Raw genomic sequence first — 19,604 nt, forward strand, 5'->3', positions numbered from 1 at the left:
TGTGTGTGTGTGTGTGTGTGTGTGTGTGTGTGTGTGTGTGTGTGTGTTTGAGACCTGGAGCTCACCAAATAGCCTAGGCTGGACAGCTGTTGAGCTCTGGAGACCTGTCTGCCTCCCTGGTGCTGGAATCATGAGCATTTGCTGTGATGGCTGGCTTTTTTACAGGGGCTCTAAGGCTTGAACTCAGATTCTCATGCTTGCAAAGCAATCCATTTCGTGGCTCAGCTGTCTCTCCAGCCTGTCCCACTTGCTTCTTATTCACATCAAGTTGTGCTGTGCTCTATGCAACCTTAGATGACTACTCCTGTGTCTGTGACCACTGTGACTACACATGTGACATGTGACCACTCAACTGTCTCTTGAATGGTACTTACTCCGGTGACTGTTGCTTACTGCAAACTCCTCAGAGTGAATGAGATTTGATAGCTATTTTTTTTATTTCCTTTCTAATTCTTGGCATGATCTTAAATGTATATAAAGATTTACTTACATTTTGTATTTGCTTTTTTCCCCATGACTTCGTTATTCTCTCTTAAACTATATCTTACCAGTCATCTCAGCATGTATGAAGAATTTCTCCATTAAGCCCTTAAGAAGAAATACACTATCATGGTGCCGATCAGATGCCCACCTCACCTCTTCCCACCGTGGAGTCTGGCATTTGGCCTAGAGGGAATAGAACAGACTCCTTTCCAATGCCCAGCTCCTGGACAGGTTTTCTGTCTCTCATCTATTTAGGCCATAGGCCTGCAGGGGCTAGACAACTCATTGCCAGTGCCTGTGTAGATCCACTTCCTTGGAGTACCACCTTTGCCCCTGCACTCCACCCCAGGCTGTGGAGCATGTCGGGAAGGTGGGGAATGATGGCATATTCTGTTTGTCTTGTTCCTTTATGGCCATTCTTTAGATGTCACAAAGTGTCCATTTTCCTGGCTCCCCTATGCTGACTGTTGTCTTTTACTAGAGGCCTCAGTAATCATAAAGGACCTGGGGCATTGCTTCTCTGGCTTTTAAATGTATGTGTGATGCCACAGTGCATCTTCCTGCAACTTTTTCTGGCTTGATATTCTCTTTGAGACTCATACATGTTTATGAATGCAGCTCAAGTTATTGGTTTGACTGCCCTGAAATATCATTATATGCATACATTAGGATACATGGTTGCTTTTAACCCTGTAGCAACATATAGTTTCCTATGGATCCTGTGTATATGTGTGAAAGCTTTATATATCTACCTATTGATGGGACTGTTGATAAGCTGAAGAACAGATATTGCTTCAGTGTTGTCCAGCATTGAAACAATCTTCCACCAGCGATGTGGTGTCTATTAGTTCATATTCTTTGACACCATTATCACTTTCAGATTTAAGGATCTGATGTAGCCTTCATGCTTCTATTAAGACACACTGACAAAAGTTCTTAGAGAAAAACAAAACTATTAAATAAATAGACGTTGCTTTAGAAATTTCCAAAGCAATAACTGGCTACTTAAAATTAACCAACTGTGTTATTTTTCAATTATGTAAAAGACAACAGTCACAGAAAGGAAAATTACGTGGAACAAATATGAAATTGTCCATGTGTTATTCCACCAGCATATTCATTTTCACGTGCTCATTGGTTTGGCAATGACTTGTTGCCTTAACGAAATCAAGTGATTTTATTAGAATAATTGTACAAAATAATGGGTTTCATTATGTCATTTCCAGACAGCATGTTAAAGACTCCAATAACATTCACCTCCTCTGACTCTCCTTTTATTCCCCTCTCCCTTCCAAATCCGCTTTACTTCTCATTCTCTTAATCCCCCAGTCCTGGAATTCCACATATGGGAGAAGACATATGAAGCCGGCTTATATCGACCAACACGAAGCCTAAGGTTCTGTCCATCTTCCTACAAGTCATAGGACTTTGCTCTTCTTTATGTCTGAACAGTATCCCGCTGCCTGCGTACTCCATGTTAAACTGAACGAGTGTGTAACTAATTCACTACTGCTTTGTATTGTCCTGAATGTGTGTTTCCTAAGTAGGTTTAATGTGCTTTCCTGGGCTTTTATTCTACAGGGGCTGAATGAGTCTACAGTTAATAAGAATGCACAGAATAAGTTTCTGGGTCAGACTTGGGTTTGGTGTCATTGTCTTCTTTTTTGTTTGTTTTAGAGTCTGTTTTGAGACACTGTTTAAGAATAGCTCTGTTTCCATATTCATATGTTGACGTGATTTCTTTGCCAGCAAAACCCAAGTACACACAATGCACACTAAAACAGAAAACAAGTGTTCCCAGCAGAGCGAGCAGCTCAGACGGCAGCTTCTCCTCCCCTTTCTTTGTTATGGATTTGCTACTCTATAAACGGTCTGGTAAAGAAAACCCACTGACTACAGGTAACCGCTGCTTAATGTAATCTCAGGGTCCTATGAGAACCAGCTACACTGAGTTTAGGGTTGTATAAATGGGCAAAAAAAAAAAAAGACAATTGGGACATTCCAATTACAAATCGAGGGTCTAATTTGAGATGTGGATGTGATGGCGATCATGACAAAAATCTTCTTTTGGCAGACACTCATCCAAACTGATCAAAGCGAGCAAGCCAGGCTGCCACAGGGAAGCCTGTTGTCTCTTCTTGCTCAGTGTTCCCCTTCCTCCTGAGATGGAACCCGGTCCTAGTTTTGAAGGTCTGTCCCTTGATGTCTCTATCCGGAAGAGTCTCTCCCTCAGGCTTGGGACGGAGAAGCAAATTTAGTTCTAGTTCCTGCCCCTGCAATTCTAATAAATGATTGGCACTTTCTGGCTGGACCCACCACTGCAGGGAGTCCCATCTGCCAGTGAGCACTCTTCTCTTCTGCAAGCTCAAGCTCATCTTGCATCTTCGCCATCTGTAAAGCATGAAAGACACCCTGCTCTTAGCATCACAATATTGGATAACAGTGTTTCCTCCTGAGCCTATTCCTGTAGGTGCCAGGTATGAAACAAATACCAAGAAACAACGATAATTCTTGCTATCTTCAGCAGTCTAACTGAAAGTCCAACCTAGAGTCATCTAGGAGGTCCATGGAGAAAAAAATGTGACCACTGGTAAAACTGTGTAATGCATAGGACTGCAAACACAAGTCTCTCTGGTCTACCCATGATTTGAAATTCCCTGCTTAGTGGCTTTAATAGATAGAATTATTATATAATCATTTGAAGGGGGCAGTGACTGTTTGCAATGTCTGGCTCTACTCAGAATTCCTGTGGCCTTTTCATGGAATTCATTCACAGGACAACATTCCTCCCCTACCTCCATCCACCTGCTCCTGACCTCCCCCATGTAAGCTTTTGGTTGCTAATACCAGCACCTACTATCTAGCCCTCAGAGGGTGCTGTTGAGCAATAGGGTGGCTCGATGAGAACTTGAGATGAATGCCCTTTCCCTATAGCAGCTCTGGGTCCATCCATCAGCGATCTGGGAGGGAGGAAGACCCAACCTCCAGCCTCTGATCAGGATACCTCTGTCTCCTAACTCCAGGTCGGGCCAGGCCCAGGCTTTGGCTGCCCTCTATGGGACAGTGCTGGGATACCACCTCATTTGGTGTCTTCTTCCCTAGGATGCTTCCTCCATCGCTTGATGGACTCTCCTGGGACTACTCCTGTGAACATAGGTTGTCAACTCAGGGAGCGCCTGGGGGAAGGTAGCTATGTACCTGTCTCCACGGGAGCTTATGTCCCTTTGCCCTGCATCTTGGGAAGTTTCTAAATTTCTAATCCTAAATTTTCTTAACACTTTAAAAGTCACTAAAACTATGTAACTGTAACATCCTGTAAAAGCTAACATTTAAAAATAAAGCTTCCATGGGGGCCAGAGAGATGACGCAGAAGGGGAAATCCAAGCCCGCTGACTTGAGGTCAGTCCCTGGAATTCATGTGTGAAAGCCCGATGTGGAAGCATGCGTTTAGAATCCCAGCGTTCCTACGGTGAAGTGGGAAGCAGAGGCAGGAGAATATCCCAGAAGCTTGCAGGCAAAGCCAACCTGGGGTATGTCGTCGTCGTCGTCGTCGTCGTCGTCGTCGTCGTCCTCCTCCTCCTCCTCCTCCTCCTCCTCCTCCTCTTTCTCCTCTTCTCCCTCATCTTCCTCCTTTTCTTCCTCCTCCTCCTCGTCCTCCTCCTCGTCCTCCTCCTCCTCTTCCTCCTCCTCCTCCTCTTCCTCCTCCTCCTCTTCCTCCTTCCTCCTCTTCTTCCTCCCCCTCTTCCTCCCCCTCTTCCTCCTTCCCCCTTCTCCTCCAAACAAGGCAAAAAGAGAGAAAAACCTGGGTCCTCTGACCACTACCTTCCCACCCCACATAACACACTCAGACATACAACAATAACAAAGTTTAACATGTTTTCAATGATGCTTCCATATTTATCAGACAGGGTATCATGTAGCCCAGGCTAGATCCTCCTGATCCTCCTGCCTAGACCTCCTGAGGGCTTGAATCACCAACAGATGCCACCATTGATGGCCATGGTTTTCTTTTAGCTTATCCAACAAAATCTGAATTTCATAGTGGTTTGATATCAGCTGTCCATTGTATAAAATATATTTATGTCAGATGACTTATAGAGTTCATTTCTTTCCTTAAACTTCTGCTTCCATCCCTCTTCCAGTATAGGATTTCATTCCAACTGTAAACGATTCATATGCTTTAAACTTTAAAGTGTTTGCCTAAATCATACCTTTCTGTTGGGGAACTGTGTGTGTGTGTGTGTGTGTGTGTGTGTGTGTGTGTGTGTGTGTGTGTGTGTGTGTCTGTGTGTCTGTGTGTGTGTGTGTTAATTTCCTATGTCTATAAGTCTAGGTATCAAATTTTTGTCAAGATGGGATATTATTAGAATTTACCACAAATGCCTATATATGTAAACTTTGCTCATTTTAGCAGGGAAAAGTAAATATTGTATTGGAAATTTATTGATTATATGGATAATAAGTATAGTATTTCTAACTCTGGCCTGACCATTTCTACCCAATCTCCAAAGCATCCTAGGAAGATCTTATATCTGGCCCATAGCAGCTTAATCAGATGCAGGATGTCTAAGAGACATGTCACACTCATGGGGGGCTGGGGCAGGAACAGGGCATTTGTAAGAGATGGGAAGAAGGCCTCCGAGATTCCTCACACATAAAACATGCTCTTTAAGACTAGCTCCTTAGACAGCTACACTCTGGCAAGTCTCTGTGTGTCCACTAGGGACGATGTATGTACCCCAGAAGGGAAAATACCTACCTTTACCAAGATCCTCATTAGCAGTGGTGGAGGACCACAGAAGCTGGGAGAGCTTTAGAGATTGTGAGCTGGGTTAACAACCAGGGACTGTCCACACAGGCATCCATCAGCTCTGTCACTCATCACAGCTGCAGAGAGCTAGTACTCACTGATGTTTCAGCCTAGGCCACATGCCGCTTGAAGCACGTCACATACATTCAGTGTTCACCTTAGGCTATGACATAAGCTCTGTTACTGTCTTCACTTTGCAGCCGAGGAAATGGAGGCTCAGAAAGACAGAGCGGCATGCCCAACATCAGATGTTCAGTGACTGAAGAAATATTCAAGTACCATTTCCTAAGTGGGTGCAAAACCCTACCTCTGTAAGCTCCACCTCAGACAGTATCTGTGGTTGGGCTAATTTGCCCATAGCTGCTCTCTCAGACTCAAGTGTCTACCAACACATGAAAGACAATGAAACCTCCCGCAAACCCAGACTACTTGCTAGTAGTTTCCCAGGAGCATGGGATCTTCTGCATCATAACATCTAGTTGAAGGACTCCTATGCTCTCAGGATCTGTAACAGTAGGCTGGTGGCTCTCAAGCATCAGCCTGTATGAGACTCCCTCACGTGTTCTCAGTGACGTGGTCGGTCTACAGTGGGAGCTGAGAATCTGCGTATCCAGTGAGTGCTAGATGGTGCTGATGTTGCCGGGGTTAGAGTGTACCAATCTGATGATTTTCGACAGTGAACTGCCCTGAGACATGTGGCAGGAATGATCCAGGCAGTGTTTTCCAAACTTGGACATACACCTGAACCCCGAAAGGAGCTTTGTGAATAATACTATCTCTGTGTCTCACCCTCAAACAATGATTTCATTTGTCTGGGGTGTGGTTTTGTTCTCAATTAGAAGCTACTACAAATAGTGCTGCTGTATGCATTCTAGTAAGTATGAATATGTACAGATTATTTTACTTACACACACACACACACATACACGTACACATACGTATGAATATGAATTGTATTGGCTTTATAGAGTTAACTTAGTTAAGGTTTCTATTGCTGTAATAATATGCCATTACCACAATCCACCTGGGGAGGAAAAAGTTTTTCATCTTAAACTTCCAGAAACCATCGTGAAGGAAAAGCAGAGCAGGAACCTGGGGCCAGGAACTAAAGCAGAGGCCGCTTACATGCTTGCTCCTCATGGCTTCCTCAGCTTGCTTTCTCACCCTGCCCAGGATCACCAGCCCAGGGTTGGTCCCGCCCACAATGGGCGGAGCCCTACCCATACCAATCACTACTTAAGAAAATGCCTCCATAGGTTTACCTACAGGCCAATCTGGTGGCAGCATTTTCTTCACTGGTGTTCTCTCTTTCCCACTGAACCTAGCCCGTGTCAAGTTAAAATTAAAAACTATCCAGTAGAACAATCTAGAACAAGTATAGAGTCTTATTTCCAACTTCAGTCTGATTCATACATATTTAGTATACAATAATTTCCCTGCAAGATCCTGGAGCCCAACGGGACTCTGGGCTGCTGTCCTAGAGACCTTTGTGGATTTCTGATCTCCATTCCATACTTCCTCTTTAACCACAGATCCATAACTATTCTTTACCCCCGTCCGGTAAGAAGCTGCCCTTGGCCCTCACGTAGATCTCAGAATTGTATCCCAACAGCCTCATCCTCTCCAAAGCTGGAAGGCTTGGGTTACAAAGGCAGAGCTGGAGTGTTCAGACTCAGGAGGCTCCCCACCTGCCTGAGGATGCAGTTCCTGCCTTCCTAGAATGTTTTGGTTCTCATTGACATCCCCTGCCTCCCAGCTCCCTGACTCCACAGGAATCCTCGGAGCTACTTTCTTCTCTGTTCCGAACATATCGAACTTATCGGCTCCCTCCCTACCTTTCTGAGATTTTATCTCCTTTTCCCTCTTATCTCAGGGTGTTCCCTGTTTTCCTGGATCGGCAGCATCTCTTTTATTTCTTTGCTATCACTTCTTGCCCCCATGCGTTTCAACCTCATGAGGAAAGACCAGCCAGACAAGAGCACTTCAGGGTCTCCAAGGAAGATGCCACAGATTACCTTGTTTGCCGTTCACTGGAGCCGGGGTCTCTTCGGAACAAGGCTCTTCCTTATCACTCACCATCAGTTCCCCCGAGGAGAGGAGCAGGTACAACTGCTGCATCAGATCTGAATGGTTACCATGACTGTTCCCTAGGAGGAAGAAATGCTGCTCCCGAGAACCAGAGTCTTCAGACAGCCCACTCTCTCCTGCCTCAATTCTGTACACCTCGGGGATGAGTCTGGGGTGCAGGGGAAAAGTAATTAAAGTGGTTAGCCAAGTCCTGTCTAAGATTAAGTGCAAATCTAGCCGCATACCAGAGCAGAAATCCATCTTATGCACGTGATAGGAATAGTCCTCGTGGGGTTTGTGGATACAAGGGCAATTTTCTAATATCCAGAAGGAAAATTGAACACATATTTGTCTCAGAGGTTTAGGATTCCACACCAATGTTGTTTTCATCACTAAAGTTTTATTGGGGACTTGGGGTTTTGCTTTACAAAGTCAGAATCATTCCTGCAGCTCTGACAGCTTTCTGAAAGGCAGGATGGTTTCTGTCACTTTTTTCCTTCCAACCTTTGATACTGTAAGCTTTGCTTGGGCACTAGCCAATCTGAGCTGCATTATGTAGTTATCAATATGAGATAGTCTTAATAAAAGCAACATATATGGTTGACTGTAATATAATACAGATTGTGTTCTGCCTTCTGCTAGCCAGTGATGTCATCACCAACACAACATTTAAAAATACCCTTGCTCAGCCCAAATCCTGCATCCTAAAATGAAAATGCCATTCACTTCACATCCTTAGATTATGACCCACTAATGCTGGACCAGCCATCACTTCACATTCTCAAGGATTGTTTCCTGGGCAGTACTTGCCACATCTGAAATTTCTTAACTCACAATGCACTGTCTTCTGTGCCAGCATTCTCTGGGTCAGGGAAGGTGAGATTAGCACACTTGGCTTGTAGGTCTTTGCCGGGATATTTGTTGATAGCACCTGGAAACAGTGGAATACTTAGTCTAATTTTTACCTTCCCACATAATGCCTATCACCCAAAAAGTCAGCTCATCTTTTCCTGGAGATGGAAGTCTCTTTAAAAACAAATTAATCTTGTGAGGGACTTTGCAAAGTCGGCACGTTGGCATTGAAAGACCTTGTTCTTGCCAAATCAATGAGATACAGCAATAACTGAATTAAAAGTTCCCATGCTCAGTGATACAATTCAAGGACATTCCTCTGCATTCCTCCTGTTATCTATTCTCCCCTCATCCCACACCCAGAAAATGGAGGCTCTTCTTAGTAGGCTCTGTTGGCTACTGAAGTTGTCTTCCGTGTTTCTACCTTGGATTTGAAAGAAGGCACTGTTTTTGACTCAGTAGTAAATATATTGCCTGAACTCTAACGCTAAGCCAAGTCCTGGGATTGTGTGTGCCAGAACTCCTAAAATCCCAGGTAACCCTAGCAAGCTCCAAGCCACTGCAGATAACCACACAGCGTGGCTTTTGCTCTGTCCCTGATTCCTAGCACAGGCCAGAACTTGTTTGACACTTAGCCTATTCCATACCTGTCTAAAATTACAATGCCAAGGACAGAAGTTACTCTCAGAGAGCCACAGTAGGGAAAGACACATTTCAAATCACTATGTGGTTGCATGTAAGCTAGATCTTACAGAGAGGCTCTAGAAAATATCTGTACCTATAAATCGTAAGAATTCAAGTCAGAGCCAGGGCTGACAAGGTAGACCAGATGATCTTGGGAAAAGTGGAGGTAGTGACAGTAGGGGTTTTATTTATTATAGTAGTACACTTTGTTAAGGGTTTAGTAACTAAAGTGCAGCTTAATAGAAAAGAATATAGTCCTAGGGTCAGAATGTGTGGGGGTTGAATCTAGAATTTACCAGGCATTAATTATGAGCTTTTGAGAAATTTATTTAATGTATTCAAACCTTATTTTTCCTTTATAGAAAAGGGATCTGAATTCATTCCTTTGAGGGCTATGCTGAAGATTAACTGATGTAGCCAGTCAGAGAACCAAACATTTAGCAAATGTTCAGAAGTCAGGCTTCAAGGAAATCTTTCAACTATTTGAGGATCTCCTCCCTAGAACTGTACCCAACATGAACAGGCTTTTCTCTGAGATTCTCTTACTGACTCCTGGTCACATCCTACCACTCTCTACTAAAATGAGATGCATTCAACTAAGTAGGCTGATTGACTGTGTACAGAGACATCAATAAAGCAACAAAGGAGAGAGGCTTGAGTGACTTACGTCTGATCGAATGAACAAATGGCTTGATGAACTTGATGACATAGTCCAAATCTGGCCTGTGTACCCGGCCAAGCCGGACTAAGTGATGATCCAGGGGGTGGCTTGCTAATTCTTCTAACTCCACGTCATTGTGTATTGGACCAAAGGAAAATACAAATATGGAGTAGCCTTGGCACTTGGCTCTCAGAGATGCATTCTTTAAAACTTCTTTGTCTAAAGGGTTGGTTTCCCCTGCAGTTACTATAAAGATAACTTTATTTTTCCTCAGATTGGGGGTTCCTACAAAGACATTGTCAATTGTCCACTGAAGGGCATGCCCAATAAAACCATCTCCATTGAGCTGCTGAAGAGACTCATGGAGATGATGCTTCATTTGTTGTACAGTGTTGTAAGTGACCAAATCGAATTCCAGGTAGACTGGGCATTCGTCAGTGTTTGGCAGATAGCCTGGGGGAGAGAAGGTCAGGACAGCCACTCTGTCTCCTAAGACAGAGGTCAGTGGAGCTGGGGCGATGTGAAAGTAATCCAGTACTGAAGTTATAAAAGCTCTCACTTCCTTAAACTCGTTACGTCCTCCTACTCGGTGTGAAGTATCTATGAGGAAAGCCACGTCCATGTAATATTCTTGAAGAGACGCATCTCCAGGCTCAGGAGCAAGACCCAGCTCTCTTCTGCCATGACCTTCATGTTCTGCAACAGAATAACTTTAGTCACTAATAGTGAAAGGGTTAACTCGAAACTCTAAGACATGAGTGTAAACACACGCCATGGAAGGTTCCCACTCTTCATTCCCATACCGACACCACTAATCAATATAATAGCAGGCATTACTAATCAATCTCAGTACTTGTCCTGAAATACATTCTTCAAACCTGCCTTCACTTGGTGCAGAATTATTTCCATTTGACACATGGTGCCACATAAGAAACCTACTTGCTACAAACTTCAGGTTTTTCTGAAATAACTGATTTGACTCCAAAACATTTCAATGAAAGAGGAATATATGCCTGATTTTAGCTCTTCCTTACAAATCCTGCAGCATGCATTCACACCTACTGACTATTTAATTACAAGTTGTAAACATAAGAGAAAGTACAGATGTCAAAGTAACAACTCATGTGCTGGCATATATGGTAGATAAAGCAACATCAATGGGGCAGGTATAAGTCACTACTGACTTTAGAACCTTACTGCTATGTAAGATATGACAATCTTTAAGACTTGGGTACTCTGAGTGGTGGCTATCAGCCCATGACTGATAAGGAACTCACATCATGAGGGGGGTCAAACAGATCAGTAAGCAGTGGCTAAATCAGTTAACATTAATTTCTTTCCACAAAGCATTCTCAGAGAAGAAATTAATACCCCAATTTACACACTTGTCTGTCTGTCTGTCTGTCTGTCTGTCTGTCTGTCTCTCTCTCTCTCTCTCTCTGTGTGTGTGTGTGTGTGTGTGTGTGTACAACTGCACTTGCTACGGGCATGCATGTGAAGAGGCTAGATGTTAGAACTGAGTGTCTTCCTTTATCACTCTCCCCATTATATTTTTAAGACAGGGTCCCTCATTGAGCCCAGCCCTTGCTTTTGCAGCTAGACAGAATGGCTGGCTCGAGAGCTCTGGGACCCACCTGTCTCCATGCTCTACTTCCACCTGATCCATACCCCAGCCCTGGTGTTACATCAGAGCGCTGACATATGCAGCTTTTCCATGAGTTCTGGGTCCTAACCTTCAAGGTAGGCTCCCTTTCCACCGGGCCATCTCTCCATCCCTCTCAGTTTGCATTCAGATGCAAGCTATTTTGTTGCAGACAGTCACTCCCAGTGATATTGCTTTAAATCTACAGGATTGTGAAAGCTTTCTACACTCCTGGGAGAGGCAGCTGGATGGGGAGATGGGGGAATCATCAGCTCTGTAAGACAAGAAGTAAATGGCCAGTGTCCTTTCTTTCTCTCTGAAAGAAGTGTGTTTGTAAGCACGCTTGAACAATCAGTAGCTTTCTAACTGGGGAAAGATGTATTGATTCCTATTTCTGCTCAATTTGTTAGTAAAAGGTCTCACATTTAGTGTTTTATTTAGTCTCCAAACAGTAAATGAACCAATACCACTAGATTAATACTATAAAAGTTAATATCAAGATAGGGTGCAACAAATGCATGATTAGTACAAATGATTTTTATTAATACTGGAAATATTTTTTTAGACAGGTTTTTGAATGTTCAAATGAACCTAGGGCAAGTCCACACTACCCTTTTGTCTATTCCTGGATTTGACTTCCTAATCCCATTTTAGAGTAATTTTTGAATCTATATTAAGTAGGAATGGTGGTCTAGACCAGGTGTGGTAGTATACTCTTTTAATCCCAGAACTCAGGAGGCAGGCAGATCTCTGTAAGTTCAAGGTCAGTCTGGCCTCAATAGTGAGTCCTAGGTCAAAGCTATATAGTGAGGTCCTGTCTCAAACAAAAAATGCTAGTGGTTTAAGAAATTGCTCAGTAGTTAAGAGCACATGATGCTCTGGCAGAGGACCCAGGTTCAGTTCCTAGACCCAAAGGGCAGCTCACAGCCAGCAGTCACTCCAGTTCCAAAGAATCTAATACCCTCTTCTGACGTCCACAGGTACCAGGCAGATATATTGTACACATATGTGCACACAGATAAAATACCTATACACACAAATAAATAAATCTACCTTTTAAAAAATGTAATGGTTATATATAGTTTTCCTTTCATGTAATTTCTTTGCCTGTTTTTTGGTATTAAAATGACATAACTTCAAAGAATGAGTTGGTAAATAGTCTTTCCTCTTAAATTCCCTAGAAAAGTTTGTATAGAATTGATATTCATGGCCAGGCAGTAATGGCTCATGCCTTTTATCCTAGCATTCAGAGACAGAGGCAGAGGCAGATGCAGGCAGATTTCTTGAGTTGGAGGCCAGCCTGATCTACAGAGTGAGTTCCAGGACAGCCAGAGCTACACAAAGAAACCCCGTCTTAAAGAAATATTTTTTTTTTAAAGAATTGATATTCATCATTTCTTAGAAGGTTTGTTGAACTTGTGGTAAAATCATGGGAAAACTTCAAGTACAAATTCAATCATTTTGACAAGCTAGTTAGCTCATTTCTTCTTGAATGAACTGTGGTGATTTTCATATTGTAAGACACTGTGTCTAATTTATATGTAAAAGTGGCTCATTATGTCCCGCAACCCTTTTGAAAGTCGTAGAACACAGAAATGCTTCCTCTCTCTGCTAACACTGGTTATTTGTATCTACTTTTTCTGGTGAGTCTGATTCTATGGCTTTATCAATTTTATTGATCTCAGAGATATGACTCTTGGCTTTACTGAGTTTTATGATTTTTTTTGTTCATTGGGTCCTTAAATGTTGTTGCTTTCTTCTGCCCACTCTGGAATTGCTTGTCTTGCCGTTTCTGGCTTCTTAAGATGGAAATTGAGGTGACTGATCGGAAGCTATTTATGTTTTTGTGTTTTGTTTTGTTTTGTTTACCAGTGTAAGCATTTACTATTAAAATTCTCTAATTATGCTCTAGTGGGGCCTTGGAAGATCTGGAATGTCTGTTTCATTTGTATTTCTCCCAAAATGCTTTCTGATTGCTTTATTGATCTCTGTTTCAGACATGGATTGTTTTAAAGTGTTTTATTTATTTTCTAAAAGTTTGGGGATTTTTTCAAAGATCCTTCTGCTAATTATTTTGACTTTAGTTATATTTGGGTCAGAAAATATTCTTGCTGTGACTTGAATCCTTTAACATTCTCAAACATTGTCCCAACGCATGAACACAACAGGGTCTATTTTGGCAAGTATTTCATGAGCATTCCAAAAGAATGTACACTCTGCTCCTGGGTGGAATGTTCTGGAAGTGCCAAGTAGTTTACTTTAGCTGATAATGTTGCTTTACCACACGCCTGGTGTCTCTCTCTCTGTCTCTCTCTCAGATACTGAGAGAGAATATGGAGACTCACTGATTTTTTTTTAATTCTAATTATTGAACTTTTTTTCATTTGAGGAATTTCCTTTGCTATAGTTTCAAGTGGCCTGCTATTTTTACCCTGTTGTCAGATCGAGGCTGCCTGCCATTAACCTCCTCGCTGGTGCACTGTTCCCCCTCTACAGATACTTCAGCACTGGAGAAGAGGCTCCGTGGGTAAAGGCTCCTGCTGCGCCAACATGTGGATCTGAGTTTGAGTCCCAGCACCCAGGTAAAAGGTTGGCTGTGACTGCACCTGTAACCCTAGCACTGAGGGGTGCCGAGACAGGAGGTTTCTGGGGCTCACTGGCTGCCACCCTGGCTCCATCCCTGAGAGATCCTGAAAGGAGTCAGGCAAAGAGGGGTTGAGCAGGATCAAGTGCCCTCTTCTGTGAGAGTGTGCTCGCACACACCCAACACACCCACCCACGCATGCATACGGGCAGGCACTCACCAGAGGTGGCATAGCAGGGAGAGCATCTACAGCTCCCTGGAGTTCTCTCTGTGCAGCTCTCTCCTCTGTCCTGTGAACCTTAGCTCCTGGTCTCCCTGCGCTCTCAGATCTCTTTCCTCATCTCATGAGGAAACCTAAAATTCTCTCACTCCACATAGAATCTAGGGTGAGGAAAGCAGAGACTCCGCTGCTCACCTCCTTTTCTCTATCTCCCAGGAGCTTCAACTTTTGCTTCCTAAAGCCCAGTGTCTTTCTTTCTTCTTCTTCTTTTTTTTTTTTTTAATTTACTTATTTTATCAGTACACTGTCACTGTCTTCAGACACACCAGAAGAGGGCATCAGATCTCATTACAGATGGTTGTGAGCCACTATGTGGTTGCTGGAATTTGAACTCAGGACCTCTGGAAGAGCAGTCAGTGCTCTTAACCACTGAGCCATCTCTCCAGCCTATTGTCTTAATTGTTGTCTCATCTGTGTGGGATTTCTTTTCTGTTGGTTATGCTGGACGTGGCCCCTCTGTTCTACCTGAGAGGTTCTGTTATAAAATACTGATCAGTGTGTGTGTGTGTGTGGGGGGGGTGATTGCTTCTCTCTAAGCATAAAGAACTGGTCACACATGTACTAGATTGTTAGTACATTTATAGAAACCAACAGGATTTGGCACTTCATAAGCTTGCTTGAAATGTACAGGGCTCCCATTCCCCACCAGAAGCCCAGTTTGAAGTTCTTAATGAATGTACAGTCCAGATGGAAGTCCTGATTAAGCCGCTGAGCAGCAGATAAGAAGTGTGTCCTGGAGTGCTCTTTGCCGACAGTGCGAAACCATCTCTGAGGGTCACAGCCACAGCACATGAGGGACTGGCTGTACTGAGAAGAGAATAGGCTTTCTGCCTTTTGGGAGTTCGAAGTTCTGGACCTGACTGACCATTATCTGTGCTATCAATAACAGCTCTAGTTTCCAGCTCTCGATTATTAGTCTTTTTAGGGGCCAACCAGCAGACTTCCATAAACATAGAGGCCATGATTGCACAGATGCTACAGTAGGAGAGGAAGGAAGGACTGACTGACTGGAGGAGTAAAATGTCATTCCATGCACGCCTAGAAATATCACTATCTCAGTTTTAGTTTTCTTTTTATAAATAAACTAAAATCTCATTTCCCCCTCTAAGTACCCAGCAACAAATTCTTTTCTAAAGAGGCACAAACCACCTACAAGAAACCCTTAAAAATAGGTTCCCTCTGTACTTAGATTTTCATGAAAAAAAAAAATCAAAGAAACTAAATATAGATGACTGTGCTTTGAAAACTCTAAAATTTAGTCTAACCCTAAGGTAGGATTGTTCTATTTTGAGTCTAAATTCATGTTATTTGGGAAGATTCAGGCTTCAGAAATATTTCTCCTTTAACAAAACCTGGCAGGAGCCTAAATAAAACACGCACACAGCTCGCCGCGATGCTCTACGTTCTGTCCAAATGTCAGCATAACTAACTTCTTGCCTTCAGTTCTGTGGAAGAACTGAGTTAAAAGGGCATGGCTCACTACCATGCACAAGACTTGGATGGAATGAAGGATGTGGTCAGGTTTCCTAGGAAGTACTCCCCAGAAAGAAGCTGAACTTTAATCAAAGATGTACATCACGGAGCCAAGTGGGGGCGTGGAAGGGAAATTTAGGGAGCAGGGAGCATCGTAGAGCATGAGCCCTCTGGACAGGACAAGTGTGCTAAATCAGTATGGTTGTCTGTCGTGACACTTGCAGGAAATCTCATCGACATTTGTGAGTTATCCAGTGGGCTGCCTTGGAATGTAACCAGTGCCAAAATTAGCTGTTGGGTTTTCTTTTCTTTTTATCTTTTCTGGAGTTTATTGTTATTGTTGTTTTGCTTTTACATTGTTTGTTTGTTTGCTTTTCAAGACAGTATTTCTCGGTGTATCCCTGGCTATCCTAGAACTCAATCTGTAGACCAGGCTGGCCTCAAACTCAGAGATCTGCCTGCCTCTGCCTCCCGAGTGTTGGGATTAAAGGTACGTGCCTTCACTTCACATCTTACTCATGGGTTTGTTTGTTTTTTATAAGCTATGAGGCTAATATATGTATTGAGTTCTACTCATGTGAACAATTTCTGATTTCTTCTTTTAAAATGTTATCTGTGTGTGTGTGTGTGTGTGTGTGTGTGTGTGTGTGTGTGTATTCCTGCATGTGTGTCTATGTACCACATGCATGCCAGTCTATGTACCAAAGAGGCCAGAAGAAGGTGTAGGATCCCCTGGAACAGGATGATTATGAACCACCATGTGGTTCTGAGAACAAACCCCAGGTCCTCTGACGAGTCGGCCAGCAAGCTCCTAACCACTGAGCCAGCCCTTAGAGGTCCAGATCGCTGGTATTGTTCAAGTTCAACGTTTTCCCAATATTCGAAAGCATTGGCAGTGCTTTTTGTTTCTGCTTTCTGATACTAAACCAAGTATTCCATCCACTTCGGGTCTTGGGTTCAGATCTCCACATACCTTCTCTCATCAAAACTTCCTCTTAGCATGAGACTAGGATTGCCACTGCTTCTAATTCACACCTGAACAGACCTAAGCTTGGAGACGTCCAGTGATTTAGCCAAGAAACCAAAGCCTAGAAGTAGAGACAGAATCTATCCCAAATCTGTCCCAATGGCTGACTCCTTCAGAAGGAGGAGTTGTCAAACCTCAGGGTAGGGCAGAAGTGGTGAAGCACACACTAACCAGGTCGAGAAAGGCTCAGGGACCTGATTAGAAGAAAGTCGTCTTCAGTCTATTGGCATTCCTTCTGACTGACGCCATGAGGGAATATTTTCTTCTAAAAGTATGTCATGACATAAATCAAATTGGTCTTCCTTTTCCTCCAGTGGGCATTGCAGAGCAGTGGTTATAGACAAGCCTTAGGAGCTGGAGTCTTATTTCTGCCTGTTGTTAATTCAGTGACTCCAGCTCTCTTCCATGACTCCTTTCCTCTCTACAAAATGCCATGCTAATACATGACAATCCCACAAGGTTTGTGGGAGGAAAAAAAAATGGAATAGTGTGCAAAGCCCACAACAAATTAAAGTCCTCACAAATTTAATCTTTATGAGTAAACAAGAAGAAAACTCCTAGGGCTACGAGAATCCTCCCTGCCATGGTAAATTCTTCAGAATTTTGATAAGAAAAGAAAATGCAGCCTGTTGGCCTAACTTACAGATGCACTCACACAGGCCCCAGAAATGACGAGCCCACTGTGTTCTTGCATGCTTATCTGCAGAGGACTTGGCAGCACTCTATGAACCTCTCCATCTCACACCCGCAGCCCAGGCCTCTCCTCCCCTCTGTCTGGTGAGGTCATTGGCTAGGTTCCAAGGCTGGGAAAGCAGGGGAGGTGGGCACAGTTTGTGCACACCACTGCATGCCATTAACATGTCCTGGGGAAGCAGAAACCCTTACAAGCCTCTTGTTTTTTCTGGGTGAGAACCTCGTCTCGTTTAAGTAGAAGATTTAAAACAGATTTCATTCTTTCCCCTGAAGATAGGACAAACATTCTCCTTGGCCTTGATTTTTCTAGGTGGTTCTTAGATTGTCAGAACATCACTTCTGAACCACTTTGTGCTCAGAAACAAGAGTCTGCAGAAAAGGCCTGCCTCCTGGGGAAAAGCACCGCCACCTTTGAGAATCACTGCACCCAAGCCACCTGCAGACTTGTCCTTCGGTTTTAATGAAGTTACTCTGTGCTTTATGTTTCTAGGTGGGTTTATTTATTATAAGCAAGCTTTAAAAATTGAATTGGAAAAAAATTTTTAAATACCAGAACTGTATCACCAAAATTATTTGAAAATAACTCTCCAAAATAATGATGCAGTTTATGTTGTTTTCAGATTTAGGAAATAAATGTACTTCGCCATTTGTAAGTGATCACGTAGCCATCACCAACCACACAGTCAGGTCTTTGGTGCAGGAGACCAGAAGCTGATGCCATGCAGTACATGAGCTGACTGACATTCCAAGGATGGCTCGGAAACTGACTCTGCCATCCAACATAGATTTAAGTTTGAGTGCATGTATGTGCAAGTTGAATATGTGGCAGGAAAAGTCAGAATCAAGTGACATGTTCAAGAAGACATTCATAGCTAAATATATTCATTCATTCATTCATGAGAGTGTTTAGAAAAATCAGGATGGAGTTTATAGCAATTTGGACAATGTTAGACATGATACTGTGTGAAAAAATAGAACATGCAGTTGAATAAAGCCGTGGAAAGTGATATGCCCATGGGGGAGACAAAGGATGAATTCAACACTGAAAAAAGCTGTTTGATAAATGCTTTTGAAGTTTTATGTTCAAAATTTTATTATCACTTTACAGTTCCTTTGAATTTTGTTTTTGTTTTTTTTTTAATTAAGATCCTGGAGTAATGATGGGGCAGCAATGGGCAGATGGAGATGCTGCAGGCCTCCACTCACACCAGATGCCAGAATCCCTCTTCAGCTATGGCAAAAAAGTCTCCAGATACCACAGTTACATCCTCAGACCCCACGTGGTATAAGGAAAACCAGCTCCTGCCAAGTTGTCCTCTAGCCCTCTACATACACAATGGTTATTGCAACACACACACACACACACACACACACACACACACACACACACACACCAAAGAAACACATTTAAATCCATCATTTTGGGGGCTCCACTTCCCCCAAATGGCTGATTAGGTCCAGAATGAACACTTATAGGATTCATTTCTAGTGAGTGCCCAGGTGCTGCTAGCAGGAGGGAGGAACCTCACTGTAAGGGTCACGTGAACAGTTGATCTCACACCAGAGACCATACAGAATCCATATAGCCTCACAGAGTGGGACCAGGGATGAGCCTGATGCAAGCCAGAGCAGGCAGAAGCAGCAGAGTGAGGCTAGCTAGGGGAGACAGGCAGGGATTGGGTATCTCGTGGAAGAGGGTGACAACCTGCTGCCAGCCCACTGGGCACAGGAACTACAAAATTCTTAAATAGCTGAGATCACAGACTTTCCCCTCAAGCCTCTCCATTCAAGGACAGAAAGGTCAGCCATCAGCTGTAAGAATTACATGATAAATGAGTAGTACATGCAGCATATGGAGGCACTCATCAAAGTTATCAACTAATTTGTACCGTGCATCTGGAACTTATGAAAGCTTAGCTCTCAGCGACTAAAGGTTTGGAATCACAGCTGACCCCAGGACAGCACATCATACAGAAAGTCCTTAGCAGGTTTTGGCAACTGGCTACAAAAGATTTGAGAGAGAAGAGAAGGGCAGGGAGAGGCATGGCAGGGCAAGGTATGGCAGTATGGGGAGAGACAGAAACAGACAGACAGATAGACATTTGCGACAGACTTATTCATGGGACTAAAGACAAACATGCCATCCCTGGACCTGAGACACTACCCCCAGGCTATCACTACCCAAAGTCCTTTTACAGGAATCCTCCACACACTTCAGAATTTTGGTAGGGTAACCATTTACTTTTTATCCTCCTGATAGAAATATAAACAGGTATTTCTTTAACCAAACTGAACCCCACAGTGGCTGCAAGGGTCAAGACATCTGGAAAGTCACATGAAAAGCCTTT

At 43.3% G+C, this 19,604-nt stretch overlaps 1 protein-coding gene across 2 annotated transcripts in view; it reads right to left on the reverse strand.

The window, feature by feature from the left end:
- Window positions 1–1,607: 1,607 nt before the first annotated feature.
- Col6a5 (collagen type VI alpha 5 chain) overlaps window positions 1,608–19,604 on the reverse strand; it is a 103,180-nt gene continuing 85,183 nt past the window's right edge. For both annotated transcript variants that reach the window (XM_029543803.1, XM_021207498.2), the window contains exons 38-41: window positions 9,564–10,253; window positions 8,195–8,291; window positions 7,309–7,529; window positions 1,608–2,874 (exon numbers count right to left, since the gene is read on the reverse strand). In XM_029543803.1, the coding sequence (XP_029399663.1) occupies window positions 2,855–2,874; window positions 7,309–7,529; window positions 8,195–8,291; window positions 9,564–10,253 (1,028 nt within the window). In that variant the 3' untranslated portion in view covers window positions 1,608–2,854. The remainder of the gene's footprint in view (window positions 2,875–7,308; window positions 7,530–8,194; window positions 8,292–9,563; window positions 10,254–19,604) is intronic.

This window comes from Mus pahari, chromosome 10 (genome assembly GCF_900095145.1).
Source record: "Mus pahari chromosome 10, PAHARI_EIJ_v1.1, whole genome shotgun sequence".
Classification (NCBI taxonomy): Eukaryota; Metazoa; Chordata; class Mammalia; order Rodentia; family Muridae; genus Mus; species Mus pahari.